This window comes from Salvelinus sp. IW2-2015, linkage group LG4q.1:29, assembly GCF_002910315.2.
Source record: "Salvelinus sp. IW2-2015 linkage group LG4q.1:29, ASM291031v2, whole genome shotgun sequence".
Classification (NCBI taxonomy): Eukaryota; Metazoa; Chordata; class Actinopteri; order Salmoniformes; family Salmonidae; genus Salvelinus; species Salvelinus sp. IW2-2015.
Window position 1 is genome coordinate 52283166 of NC_036842.1, and position 12108 is coordinate 52295273.

At 45.6% G+C, this 12108-nt stretch overlaps 1 protein-coding gene across 1 annotated transcript; it reads left to right on the plus strand.

Annotated features, from left to right (window-relative positions):
* The first annotated feature begins 9510 nt into the window (after positions 1 to 9510).
* LOC111962145 (pro-adrenomedullin-like) lies at positions 9511 to 11757 on the plus strand. Its single transcript, XM_023985004.2, has 4 exons — positions 9511 to 9648; positions 10125 to 10240; positions 10388 to 10510; positions 10678 to 11757. Exons 2-4 carry the CDS (start codon positions 10137 to 10139, stop codon positions 10931 to 10933), a joined length of 483 nt encoding a protein of 160 aa, XP_023840772.1. The 5' UTR covers positions 9511 to 9648; positions 10125 to 10136; the 3' UTR covers positions 10934 to 11757.
* The last annotated feature ends 351 nt before the right edge of the window (positions 11758 to 12108 follow it).

Sequence of the window (12108 nt, forward strand, 5' to 3'; positions counted from 1 at the left end):
AGCCGGAGCAGTTTAATAGCAAAACCAACGGCATCAAGAATAACATGACATGGGTACAAAATCCGTTGCGCACCAGTCAACATGTGCACAAGCACTTACAATAAACAATACCACACAAGACATGGGGGGAACAGAGGGTTAAATACACAACACGTAATGAGGGAATGAAAACCAGGTGTGTGGGAAAACAAGACAAAACAAATGGAAAATGAAAAATGGATCGGCGATGGCTAGAAGACCGGTGACGCCGAACACCGCCCGAACAAGGAAAGGAACTGACTTCGGTAGAAGTTGTGACAGGCTAATTCTAATAAATTCAGAATAAATAAAACGATTCTGAGACATTGACTTCAGAGTACTAATTTCTGGGCTATGTAGTTCTTGACTAACTAGATTAAGGGCTCTATTCAATCAGACAAGCTTTAGCCGACATCCGCATGGTGTTTTTTTTGGCAGTGTCGGAGGTGGGACTGCGTTACAGCTGTCAAATCCACAAGCGCCTCCAGGCATTATACCTAAAGCGGACATTGCCATTGGCTGCACGGAATCACATTAAGATAAATCCCATGCAGCTTTGTTTAGAACGTCGAACACTGGAATGTGAGTTGTCATCTACACTTCGATTAGGCTGATAAAATTGTTCTATTTGAGCGTCATTATTTCTATATAGCCTACACTTTCTCGTAGGGGTAGGCTATATAGCACCCTAAACATCTGAGGGGGCACAAAGTACATGAGGATGGCTGGGGGGTGGTCCAGAGGGGTGCTAGGCCTCCCGTCTTGGATAATTTTCAGTTTTTCAAACACCTGGAACAACTTGTTCCTGCAATCTAGAGCCATATTCATTATGCTTAATTCTATGCCAGAAATATGTCAATTTTTCTGCATATCTAAGCATACTTCTTGAGCTGTCTGTATCTTTTTGACTGGTGATACATTTCTTTAAAGAACCATCAGCCTCGCTGCTGAAAAAACTGGGTAAAAGATTGAAAGGAATGTGTCTTATTTAGTACATTTAGTTATTGCTAGCTTTTCTAAAGTCTACCAACCTTGCCAGCAGGCATGCCAGCTAAAATAAAAGCCACTTTAATAAAAAATATATATACACTTTTAAATGTGGATAATTGGATGCTTAGATGTAACCATAGACTGTCTTATTTTTGCATAGGGTCAATTAAACATGAAAAGAAAGGGAGAGATATCAGACTTCTTTTTAAAGAAGCACAAACAGGCAGATCAGGTGCAAACAGACCCCAGCCCTTGCATCACCACCGTACCCTAGAGCAGCTCCCTACCTGAGGCTAGTCAAAGTCAGTGTGGTCAGACTTCACAAGGACCCAGTCTACCACCACCAGGTCAGAGCATCTACCAGGCAGTCAGTCACATGCCCAGTTCAGAATTTAAGTTTAGCTTCAGCTTGAATTAGATGATTTTGTCAAATTAATCCTCACTTTAAAATGTTGGTTGTTGATTCATGTGTTTTCTTGTTTTGATGGCTGGGGAATTTTTATTTGGATTATACACTAATGGTTCTTGCGTTATTCTAACGTAATAGATGTATCAAGGGATGACACAGAAACCTCAGCCAGGAGATGTCATCGAGCCCCTCCCAACTGCATCAAACACCAGATATGCTGTTCCAAAAGGACCCAAWGGTAGGCCTATACTTTAAACTACACATTTTAGTTAGTAGCTGTTAGTATCTAATCTTGTGGATCCCCTAATTATACATTTCCATATAGATATGACACATTATTCAACGTGTATTTCAGACATTTCAAGATCCAGAGGAGAGGGTCCTGTACAGTTGCAGTGGTCRGCTGAGGCGGACAGGGCTTTTGGGCAGCTAAGAGCTCTGTTTACCTCTGCTCCCGTGCTGGCCCATCCGGATCCCTCTTTGGCGTTCATAGTGGAGTTGGACGCGTCCGAGGCTGGGATAGGAGCCGTGCTCTCTCAGCGCTCGGGKYACGCCACCGAAGCTCTGCCCCTGTGCTTTCTTCTCAAAGGGAACTATGATGTGGGGGACCGGGAGCTGTTGGCTGTGGTTAAGGCCTTGGAGACATTGGCTTTGGTTAAGGCGTGGAGACATTGGCTTGAGGGTGCTAAACACCCTTTCCTCATCTGGACTGACCACCACAACCTGGAGTACATCCGGGCAGCGAGGAGACTGAACCCTCATCAGGCAAGGTGGGCCATGTTTTTTACCCGTTTTGTGTTTACCCTGTCATACAAACCAGGTTCCCAAAATGTGAAGGCAGACGCACTGTCCCGGCTGTATGACACAGAGGAGCGGTGCATGGATCAGACTCCCATACTCCCAGCGTCCTGCCTTGTAGCGCTGGTTGTGTGGGAGCTGGACGTGGACATTGAGCAGGCGTTACGTACAGAGCCCACGCCCCCCCCAGTGTCCCATCGGGCGTATGTACGTTCCATCTGTTGTCCGTGACCAGTTGATCTCTTGGGCCCATACGTCACCCTCCTCTGGTCATCCAGGGATTGGTCGGRTGGTGCGCTGTCTGATTGGGAAGTACTGGTGGCCTACCTTGGCCAAGGACGTGAGGGTTTACGTTTCCTCCTGCTCGGTGTGCGCCCAGTGTAAGGCTCCTAGACACCTGCCCAGAGGTAAGCTACATCCCTTGCCCGTTCCACAACGACCTTGGTCACACCTGTCTGTGGATTTTCTAACGGATCTTCCTCCCTCACAGGGAAACACCACGATCCTGGTCGTTGTGGATCGTTTCTCTAAGTAATATCGTATCCTCCCTCTGCCAGGTCTCCCTACGACCCAACAAACAGCGGAGGCCCTGTTTACACACGTCTTCCGGCACTACGGGATGCCTGAGGATATAGTGTCTGATCGGGGTCCCCAGTTCACTTCGAGAGTCTGGAGGGCGTTCATGGAACGTCTRGGGGTCTCGATCAGCCTCACCTCGGGTTTCCACCCCGAGAGTAATGGGCAGGTGGAGAGAGGGAACCAGGATGTGGGCAGGTTTCTGCGGTTCTATTGCCAGGATCGGCCAGGGGAGTGGGCGGTGTTCGAGCCCTGGGCCGAGATGGCGCAGAACTCGCTCCGCCACTCCTCCACTAACCTCTCCCCCTTTCAGTGCGTATTGAGGTACCAGCCGGTTCTGGCACCGTGGCATCAGAGTCAGACCGAGGCTCCTGCGGTGGACGACTGGTTTAGGCGTGCGGAGGAGACATGGGAGGCCGCCCATGGTCACCTCCAGCGGGAAGACCAGCACGGACCGTCACCGCAGTGAGGCCCCAGTGTTCGCACCCAGTGTTCGCTCCCGACCCGTAACCTGCCCCTCCGCCTGCCCTGCCGGAAGCTGGGTCCGCGGTTTGTGGGGCCCTTCAAAGTCCTAAGGAGAATTAACGAGGTGTGTTACAGGCTAAAGCTTCGCGGGAGTTTCCTCCACCCCCTCTGGACATCGAGGGGGCCCCGGCGTACGCCGTCGTCCGTTCCGTCCTGGATTCAAGGCGCCGGGCGAGGGGCCTTCAGTACCTCGTGGAGTGGGAKGGGTACGGTCCGGAGGAGAGGTGCTGGGTTCCGGTGGCAGACATATTGGATCCTGAACTGCTAAGGGAGTTCCACCGTCTCCGACCGGATCGCCCTGCGCCTCGTCCTCCGGCTCGTCCCCGAGGCCGGTGCCGGCGCGCTGCTGGAGCCGCGCGTCAAGGGGGGGTACTGTCACGACTTCCGCCGAAGTCGGCTCCTCTCCTTGTTCGAGCGGTGTTTGGCGGTCGACGTCACCGGTCTTCTAGCCATCGCCGCTTCATTTTCATCATTCCATTTGTTTTGTCTTGTTTCCTTCACACCTGGTTTGCATTCCCTAATCACACTGCATGTATTTATTCCTCTGTTCCCCTCCATGTCTTTGTGTGAAATTGTTTTGTGTTACGTGGTGTTTCGCGTATAGCTGGTTTGTTCCGTGTATTGTGTACACGTAGATGGTTTGGTTGTTTATACCTTATTCAGGTTGTGATTTCTCGTGCTGTACACTTTGCCTGCCAAATAAAGTGTGCGCTTGTTTCACAACTCTCTGCTCTCCTGCACTTCTTCACCAGCAGCGCCCAGCCTTTTAACAGTGAGGTACTATCACAACGGGGCCATCCACGAAAGCATTTTACACTTTCAGTCAGCTGAAAGCTTAGATGCAGCAGGTCTCACAAAAATGATAATTGATTGCCTTGAAAAACATGGTCTGGACTACAGAAATAATCTTGTGGGGCAAGGCTATGGCGGTGCATCCGTCATGAGCGGAAAGCATTCTGGTGTGTCTGCACGGATTAAGAACAGTGCAAGATTTGGATTTTATGTGCACTGTAATGCACATTGTTTGAATTTGGTTCTTGTCGATGCTGTAAAATCAGTGCCTGAGGCAGTTAACTTTTTTTTGCTCTCCTGCAGAAGCTTTATAAYTTTGTATCTGGCTCGTACATTCATCTCATGTGGCTTGCAGTTCAGAAAGAGCTGTATCCACAGCAGCAGCCCAAGGAACTACAGAGACTTACGGATGTAAGGTGGGCATGCATATACATGGCATGCCGTGATCTGAGGGACAGGCTTCCAGCAGTTCTGAGAGTGCTACAGAACATCACACTTGAAAATAGTGGTGATAGATCAGTGGAGGCAAGGAGGCCTTCTTTCTCAGATAGATTTACATTTCATAGGGCTTTTGGTTACCTTTTGTAAAGTGCTTGGTGATGCCAAATGTCRTTCTGACATGCTCCAATCAAGCTCTCCTGACCTAGCAAGGGCTGTGGCTCTAGTAGGTGCCTTTACAGACACATTTCAGGACTACAGAAGTGGGGGTTACTTTGGAGAACTATGGAAAGAGGTTGAAGAGATTGCAGAGCACTGCAAAATAAGTGTACAAACAGTGTGTAAAAGACAGCCTAAAACAAGCTTAAGATTTCACGACTCATTGATGATGAGCACTGTAGGATAGAAAAATAGTGACCAAAGTGATGTGGAGAGCTTCCAAAGAGCTATCTTTTATCAGGTGCTTGACAGTCTCACAGCTGAGCTGCAGAGGTGTTTTTCAAAGAAGAATTGCGAGATAATGTAAAGGGTCCAGTCTCTCAACAAAAAGTGTACAACATTCTTGAACGAAGAGCCTCTGTTTGCCTTTGCTCAGACCTTTGAGTCAGATTTAGAGGACCTCAAACATGAGGTCCATCAAACCAAGCGGCTTCTAGATAGGRAAGTGGAAGGAACAGACCRTATACTCTCCTTGACTTTGTTGTGTTTCTAGAACCTTATAAAAAGGTCTTCCATGAGCTATTTCGACTTTGTAAGAATTCTGTTGTTACACCAGTCAGCAGTGCTTCTTGCGAGAGAAGCTTCTCAGCTTTAAAACGGATTAAAACCCACCGTAGGACAACAATGGTTGATGACAAGTTAAGTCACCTCGGAGTTCCGAGGTAGAGACACTGACTATTCATAGTATGTTAAAGAATTCTAGTGAAGTAACCATTTTGGACTACACTATCTGCCACATTGAAGAACTCCGGGTTMAGTGAATTATCACTTCTACCTATAATCAGCAATCATAGKATTAATTCATGCTCCTTTGATGCCAGGTTAGGGTTACACACACATTTTCTGTCATGGTCTATGGACCCCCTGAAGTAGCCTTGACCAACCCTGGCCACCCCATGTAGACAACTCTAGTACCGCTACTGTATACAGTGCCTTCGGAAAGTATTCAGACCTCTTGACTTTTTCCACATTTTGTTACGTTACAACCTTATTCTAAAATTGATAAAATCGTTTTYCCCCCCCTCATCAATCTACACACAATACCCCATCAAGACAAAGCAAAAACAGGTTCTTAGAAATGTTTGATCATTTTTTTTTTTTATTAAACTGAAATATAACATTTACATAAGTATTCAGACACTTTACTCAGTACTTTGTTGAAGCACCTTTGGCAGCGATTACAGCATCGAGTCTTCTTGGGTATGATGCTACAAGCTTGGCACAACTGTATGTGGGGAGTTTCTCCCATTCTTCTCTGCTGATCCTCTCAAGCTCTGTCAGGTTGGATGGGGAGCATTGCGGCACAGCTATTTTCAATTCTCTCCAGAGATGTTCGATTGGGTTCAAGTCCGGGCACAGGCTGGGTCACTCAAGGACATTCAAAAACTTGTCTCAAAACAACTCCTGCGTTGTCTTGGCTGTGTGCTTAGGGTCGTTGTCCAGTTGGAAGGTGAACCTTCGCCCCAGTCTGAGGTCCTGAGCGCTCTGGAGCAGGTTTTCATCAAGGATCTCTTTGTACTTTGCTCCGTTCATCTTTGCCTCAATCCTGACTAGTCGCCCAGTCCCTGTCGCTGAAAAACATCCCCACAGCATGATGCAGTCACCACCATGCTTCACCGTAGGGATGGTGCCAGGTTTCCTCCAGACATGATGCTTGGCATTCAGGCCAAAGAGTTCAATCTTGGTTTCATCACATCATAGAATCCTGAGAGTGTTTAGGTGCCTTTTGGCAAACTCCACGTGGGCTGTCATGTGCCTTTTACTGAGGAGTGGCTTCCGTCTGGCCACTCTACCATAAAGGCCTGATTGGTGGAGTGCTGCATAGATGGTTTTCCTTCTGGAAGGTTCTCCCATCTCCACAGATGAACTTTAGAGCACTGTCAGAATGACCATTGGGTTCTTGGTCACCTTCCTAACCAAGGCCCTTCTCCCCCCATTGTTCAGTTTGGCCAGGTGGCCAGCTCTAGGAAGAGTCTTGGTGGTTCCAAACATCTTCTATTTAAGAATGATAGAGGACACTGTGTTCTTGAGGACCTTCAATGCTTCAGATTTTTTTTGGTACCCTTCCCCAGATCTGTGCCTCGACACAATCCTGTCTCGGAGCTCTACGGACAATTCCTTTGACCTCATGCCTTGTTTTTTGCACTGACATGCCCTGTCAACTGTGGGACCTTATATAGACAGGTGTGTGCCTTTCCAAATCATGTCCAATCAACTGAATTTACCACAGGATAAAACTAGGCCATCAAAGTAAGGCCTTTTGATGTTTGTATTTTCATGGTGTTTAATTTTAATTATAGCATTCTCCTAAGTGCTCACTTGGTAAAAGCCATAGGCCTTTAAAAGGAAAGAATTCAATAACCATGTCTCATCTGTCGTTCTGCCCCTGAGCAAGGCAGTTAACCCACTGTTCCCTGGGCGCCGAAGACGTGGATGTTGATTAAGGTAGCCCCCAGCAGCTCTGATTCAGAGGGGTTGGGTTAAATGCGGCAGACACACTTCAGTTGAATGCATTCAGTTGTACAACTGACTAGGTATCACCTTTCCTTTCCTTTCTGTCACTAACAAATACAGTCATGGCTGTAACTCTACAATTCACTCGAGAAGAAARTTCACCCTGGGAAATATGCTAATTAGACTTTACATCATACAGCGTTAAAACAACACCCAATATTTGTTTACTGTAGCACTACAGGTGTTAATTTATTACACTGAGAAAGTGTAACAGTGTCAGCACTGCATGCAAGTCACATTATGATGGCTTGCAAAGTTATGTGTAATTCCTATTGGAATCCAGCCAGAGTGGGGATATCGAGAAGTGTGTAATTGCAGACTGACTGATTCTCCAATTGGTCCATGGCTGTTGTTGACAACTGTAGTRTTGTAGCTAAACCTAACCCTTTCCCTAAGCTTAACCTCATTCTCCTAACCTGTCAAGCTAATTCACCTAACCTGCCACATTAATTATCCTAACCTGCGATGTAAACATGTCTGTGTTGAGAAACCATCAGTCTTATAACACCGGAACTGACCAATGTCAGGCACAAATGGCCTTTCCTGATATTTCACGAGTTTAAGGACAATACATTGAGAATGAGGATTCAGGATGGGAATGGACCGGATGAAACGAAGGGCTGCGGATGAAGGCTCCTGGGAGTGGACTCTAGAGTTTGGCTTGGAGTTGCAGGTAGACACAGGCTGTGGTAGTTAGGCTACCGTGGTGATGGCAATCCCCTCAGGAGATCCTTGGAAGAACCTTAGAGATACTATATAGGAGGAGAGATGCAAAACTTGATAAGGCTAGCACCGCAGCGTTGTGCAACGTGACATGCACTGCAGAACAAAGAGGAGGAATGTTAGTTTGTTCAGGTTTAAGTAGGGTGGCAGTGGTGATTAAGGAGAGTGGGGACAAGTGTGGAGTCTGATCAGCAATGAGTTACAGCTGATGCTTGGGCAGCAGGTAGCCTAGCAGTTAGAGYTTTGGGCCAGTAACCGAAAAACCGCTGGTTTGTATACCCTAGCCGATAAGGTGAAAAGGCACTTAACCCTAATTTCCTCCAGGGTACTACTGTAAATCAGGGTCACACAGAGTGTTTCTTGAAGGTCTTAAACAAATCTACTTTGAAACAAGAGTATACACTTCACACACATGGTTATGGGCTTTTWAAAAAATGGACACCTGTACCATCTCAGATATAGAGTTGAAATGTGTTACATTTTGAGTTTGCATCCCAATAATACACTTCATATACCTCACAGAAGACTGAAATATAACAAAACCATTTGACTTAGAAACACCAGATTTTCAGCAGGTTTTTAAAAACAATGTTTATTAATTATGAAAAACATTTATAACGTTCCACCAATGAGGCCACTACAGAGCGATTGGGTGATTTGACTGCAGGAAAGGGGTAGGCTACCTGTCAAGTCTAGACACAGCACAGAGGTTACCAGTAACAAAATGTTTTAGAAAACTGAGAACAACGAGTGGCACACATCAACACTGTTACTCATTTGGCTGTCAATATGAATGTCACTCTCATCACTCATCACTCCCCCCCTCTCTCTTTTGCGCTCAGAACAGTCTCAATTAGTCGAGGGGCAAGGACTATACAAGGTGTCGAAAGCATTCCACAGGGATGCTGGCCCATGTTGACTCCAATGCTCCCCACAGTTGTGTCAAGTTGGCTGGATGTCCTTTTGGTGGTGGACCATTCTTGATACACACGGGAAACTGTTGACGTGATAAACTTAGCAGCATTACAGTTCTTGACACAAACCAGTGCGCCTGGCACCTACTACCATACCCCGTTCAAAGGAACTTCAATATTTTTTYTTGCCCATTCACCCTCTGAATGGCACACATACACAATCCATGTCTCAGTTGTCTCAAGGCTTAAAAATCCTTCTTTAACCTGCTTAAAAATCCTTCTTTAACCTCTACACTGATTGAAGTGGATTCAACAAGTGACATCAATAAGGGGTCATAGCTTTCACCTGGATTCACCTGGTCAGTCTGTCGCGGAAAGAGCAGTTGTCCTTAATGTTTTGTGCACTCAGTGTATAGCTGTGCTACATTACATGGGCCTCACGAGCCTGACAATGGCTTATCCCGCTGTCTGCTGGAGAATGGGATGGGAAAAGCTTTCACATACACAAGCCCCTCCCACATTGACTGTCACTCAGGTATAAGTCCCTCCCATCCCCCCTATAAAGCCTCTCACTTGGCTATGTACACTCAGACTAATAGGTAACTCTATAGCCTTGAAAAAGACACCTAACCAACTGGATAGATCGATTGTATGCAACTGGGAGCCATTGGGATACATATTACTCTTTTTCCTCACAACCTCCCGGTGAAGTAAAATTGTTTTGAGACTGAGGTAAGTCACCTCTGTCATTTGAACTTGTGAATGTATCTTTTGTTTCTGACTTGTATTAGGTAAAACATATTTTTTTCTGAAGTCAAGGCAGGAATGTATAGACAGGGGTGCTGTCTTTGTTGTCCAAGATAAGCAGTTTTGTGTGTGTATATACAGCGGTGCAGCTTTCTTACTATATTGTTCTTACTGAAGAAAATAGCCCAGTCTCATCCATTTAGAATGTATGGTATTCCTGAACACAGAGGAATTCTAGCCAATACAGTTTTTGTCCAGCTATTACATTAGGCAAAATGTAACCCTGAAATAAAGGAATGACCAGGGGCTGGAGGGAACCTGCCTTTTGGACCCTCTTATGTAAGCATGGTATAATCCAGGTATGCTTTTGGAGACAGGAGATTGTCTCAACTACTCGTGGGGAAAGGTGAGAATTGTACTGTTCTGAAAATCATGCTAATTCATTCCATTGTTATTCACAGGTTCTAGCCAATATGAAAGTGGTGCTTCAAACCACCATCTGCTTGTGTGTTCTAGCCACAATTTTACCTCTGGTGAAAGGCACCAAAGTTGGCCTCAACTCCAACTTGAAAAAGAGGTAAGCTGCTTGACCAAAGACGAACAGTGGCCACCATCTAATTCAATAGAGTGTACAGGATTATTGGATAGGGTGTGTGCTCTGTCTTTGATATGTCTAGGGAGAACTGGGTTAGTTCTGCATTAACCATGCCTTCTCGTTTGATAGATTTAGAGGCTGGCTACCGAGTCGCATGAGAGCAGCTCTCCACAGCAGCTCTGCCTTAGACTCAGGGATCCTCAGTGGACCAGGGCAGAGAGAGGAGACAGACTCCTCTGTATTTAATTCCAGGTAATTATATTATATTTAAATAATGGTCACTGTCGCTTGTTTTGGTTTTACTGCTATAGATGTCACATTTCACTGGTTTTTGGGCAAGCCCATTTACATTTCAGTCAATCTTTAGAAATCTTCGTAAATCTTTGATTTCTTGTCTCATCTCCTTTGATCTCTTTCAGGTCCAGAAGATCCATTGTGACCTCAGTGAAAAGACCTGGCTGTTCTCTGGGAACATGCACCCTGCAAAACCTGGTCCATCGGCTGCACATCCTCAACAACAGGTTAAAGGTCAACAGAGCCCCGGAGGATAAGATCAGCTCGCAGGGTTACGGTCGCCGCCGCCGCAGGTCTCCATGGTCTCTCCCACAGCTCTATGCTTTGCTAACTCTCCAAGCAGGGAGAGTGAGATTGGGCTGGAGCAGCGAGAGCCGCTAAGGACTCCATCTATAGGCCAACCTGCTCAGACAAACTTGAGTCAGGCAGAGAAGAGGAGTGTCAATCTAGTGAATGCCAGGTGCTTTTTTTTATGTGTCTGGCTGGCTGAGAATCTACTGAGGTGCTATTCCTGAGCATTCCCTTCCTGTGTAGGGGAAAGGATGGACAAAGCCAATGGAGCAGGAAATGAATTTCATGCCACTGTGGATGAAAGAAAGCAGCGGCAGAGGGAAGCGATAAGAAGTGTCTGGATTTTTTCAGTCCAACATTTCTAGTGTTAATTCAGGTCATAATTTAACACTTACGGAGTTAATTTAACATTCATTGGTGTAAAACACCAAGTGTTGGTTTTAATAACCAGAGTTAAACCAAAACCGCGCCCATTGTCATATTTCCTAGCATGCTCTATTGCAGGTTGATTTTTAATTGTTTGTTTCAATAGCTATGTTTTTGCATGTACATTTAATTAATCTTATGCTTCTCTAATATAAATAACATAMATTTTTCTAATCCAATCTGTTACTTGGTCTTATTGCACCTGTTACTGAAATGGTTGTTCCTTGTTTCATATGTTTATCTTCCCAACCCAGCTGTCATTCTTAATTCAGGTTGCAGGTGAATAAAAATTCCAAATGCTGGATATTCCCACTAGCTGGATTCCAATTGGAATTACACGGAACTCAAATTGGCTGTGCGCCATCGTGCATACATGTKTTTTGTCCCCCCCACACCAAACGCGATCATGACATGCAGGTTAAAATATCAAAACAAACTCTGAACCAATTATATTAATTTGGGGACAGGTCGAAAAGCATTAAACATTTATGGCAAGCTAGCTAGCTAATTTGTCCTTTTTAGCTAGCTTGCTGTTGCTAGCTAATTTGTCCTGGGATATAAACATYGTGTTATTTTACCTGAAATGCACAAGGTCCTCTACTCCACCAATTAATCCACACAGACGGTCAACCAAATCGTTTCTAGTCATCTCTCCTCCTTCCAGGCTTTTTCTTCTCTTGACTTTATATTGCGATTGGCAACTTTCATAAATTAGGTGCATTACCGCCACTGACTTTGTTCATCTTTCAGTCACCCACGTGGGTATAACCAATGAGATGGCACGTGGGTACCTGCTTCTATAAACCAATGAGGAGATGGGAGAGGTAGGACTTGCAGTG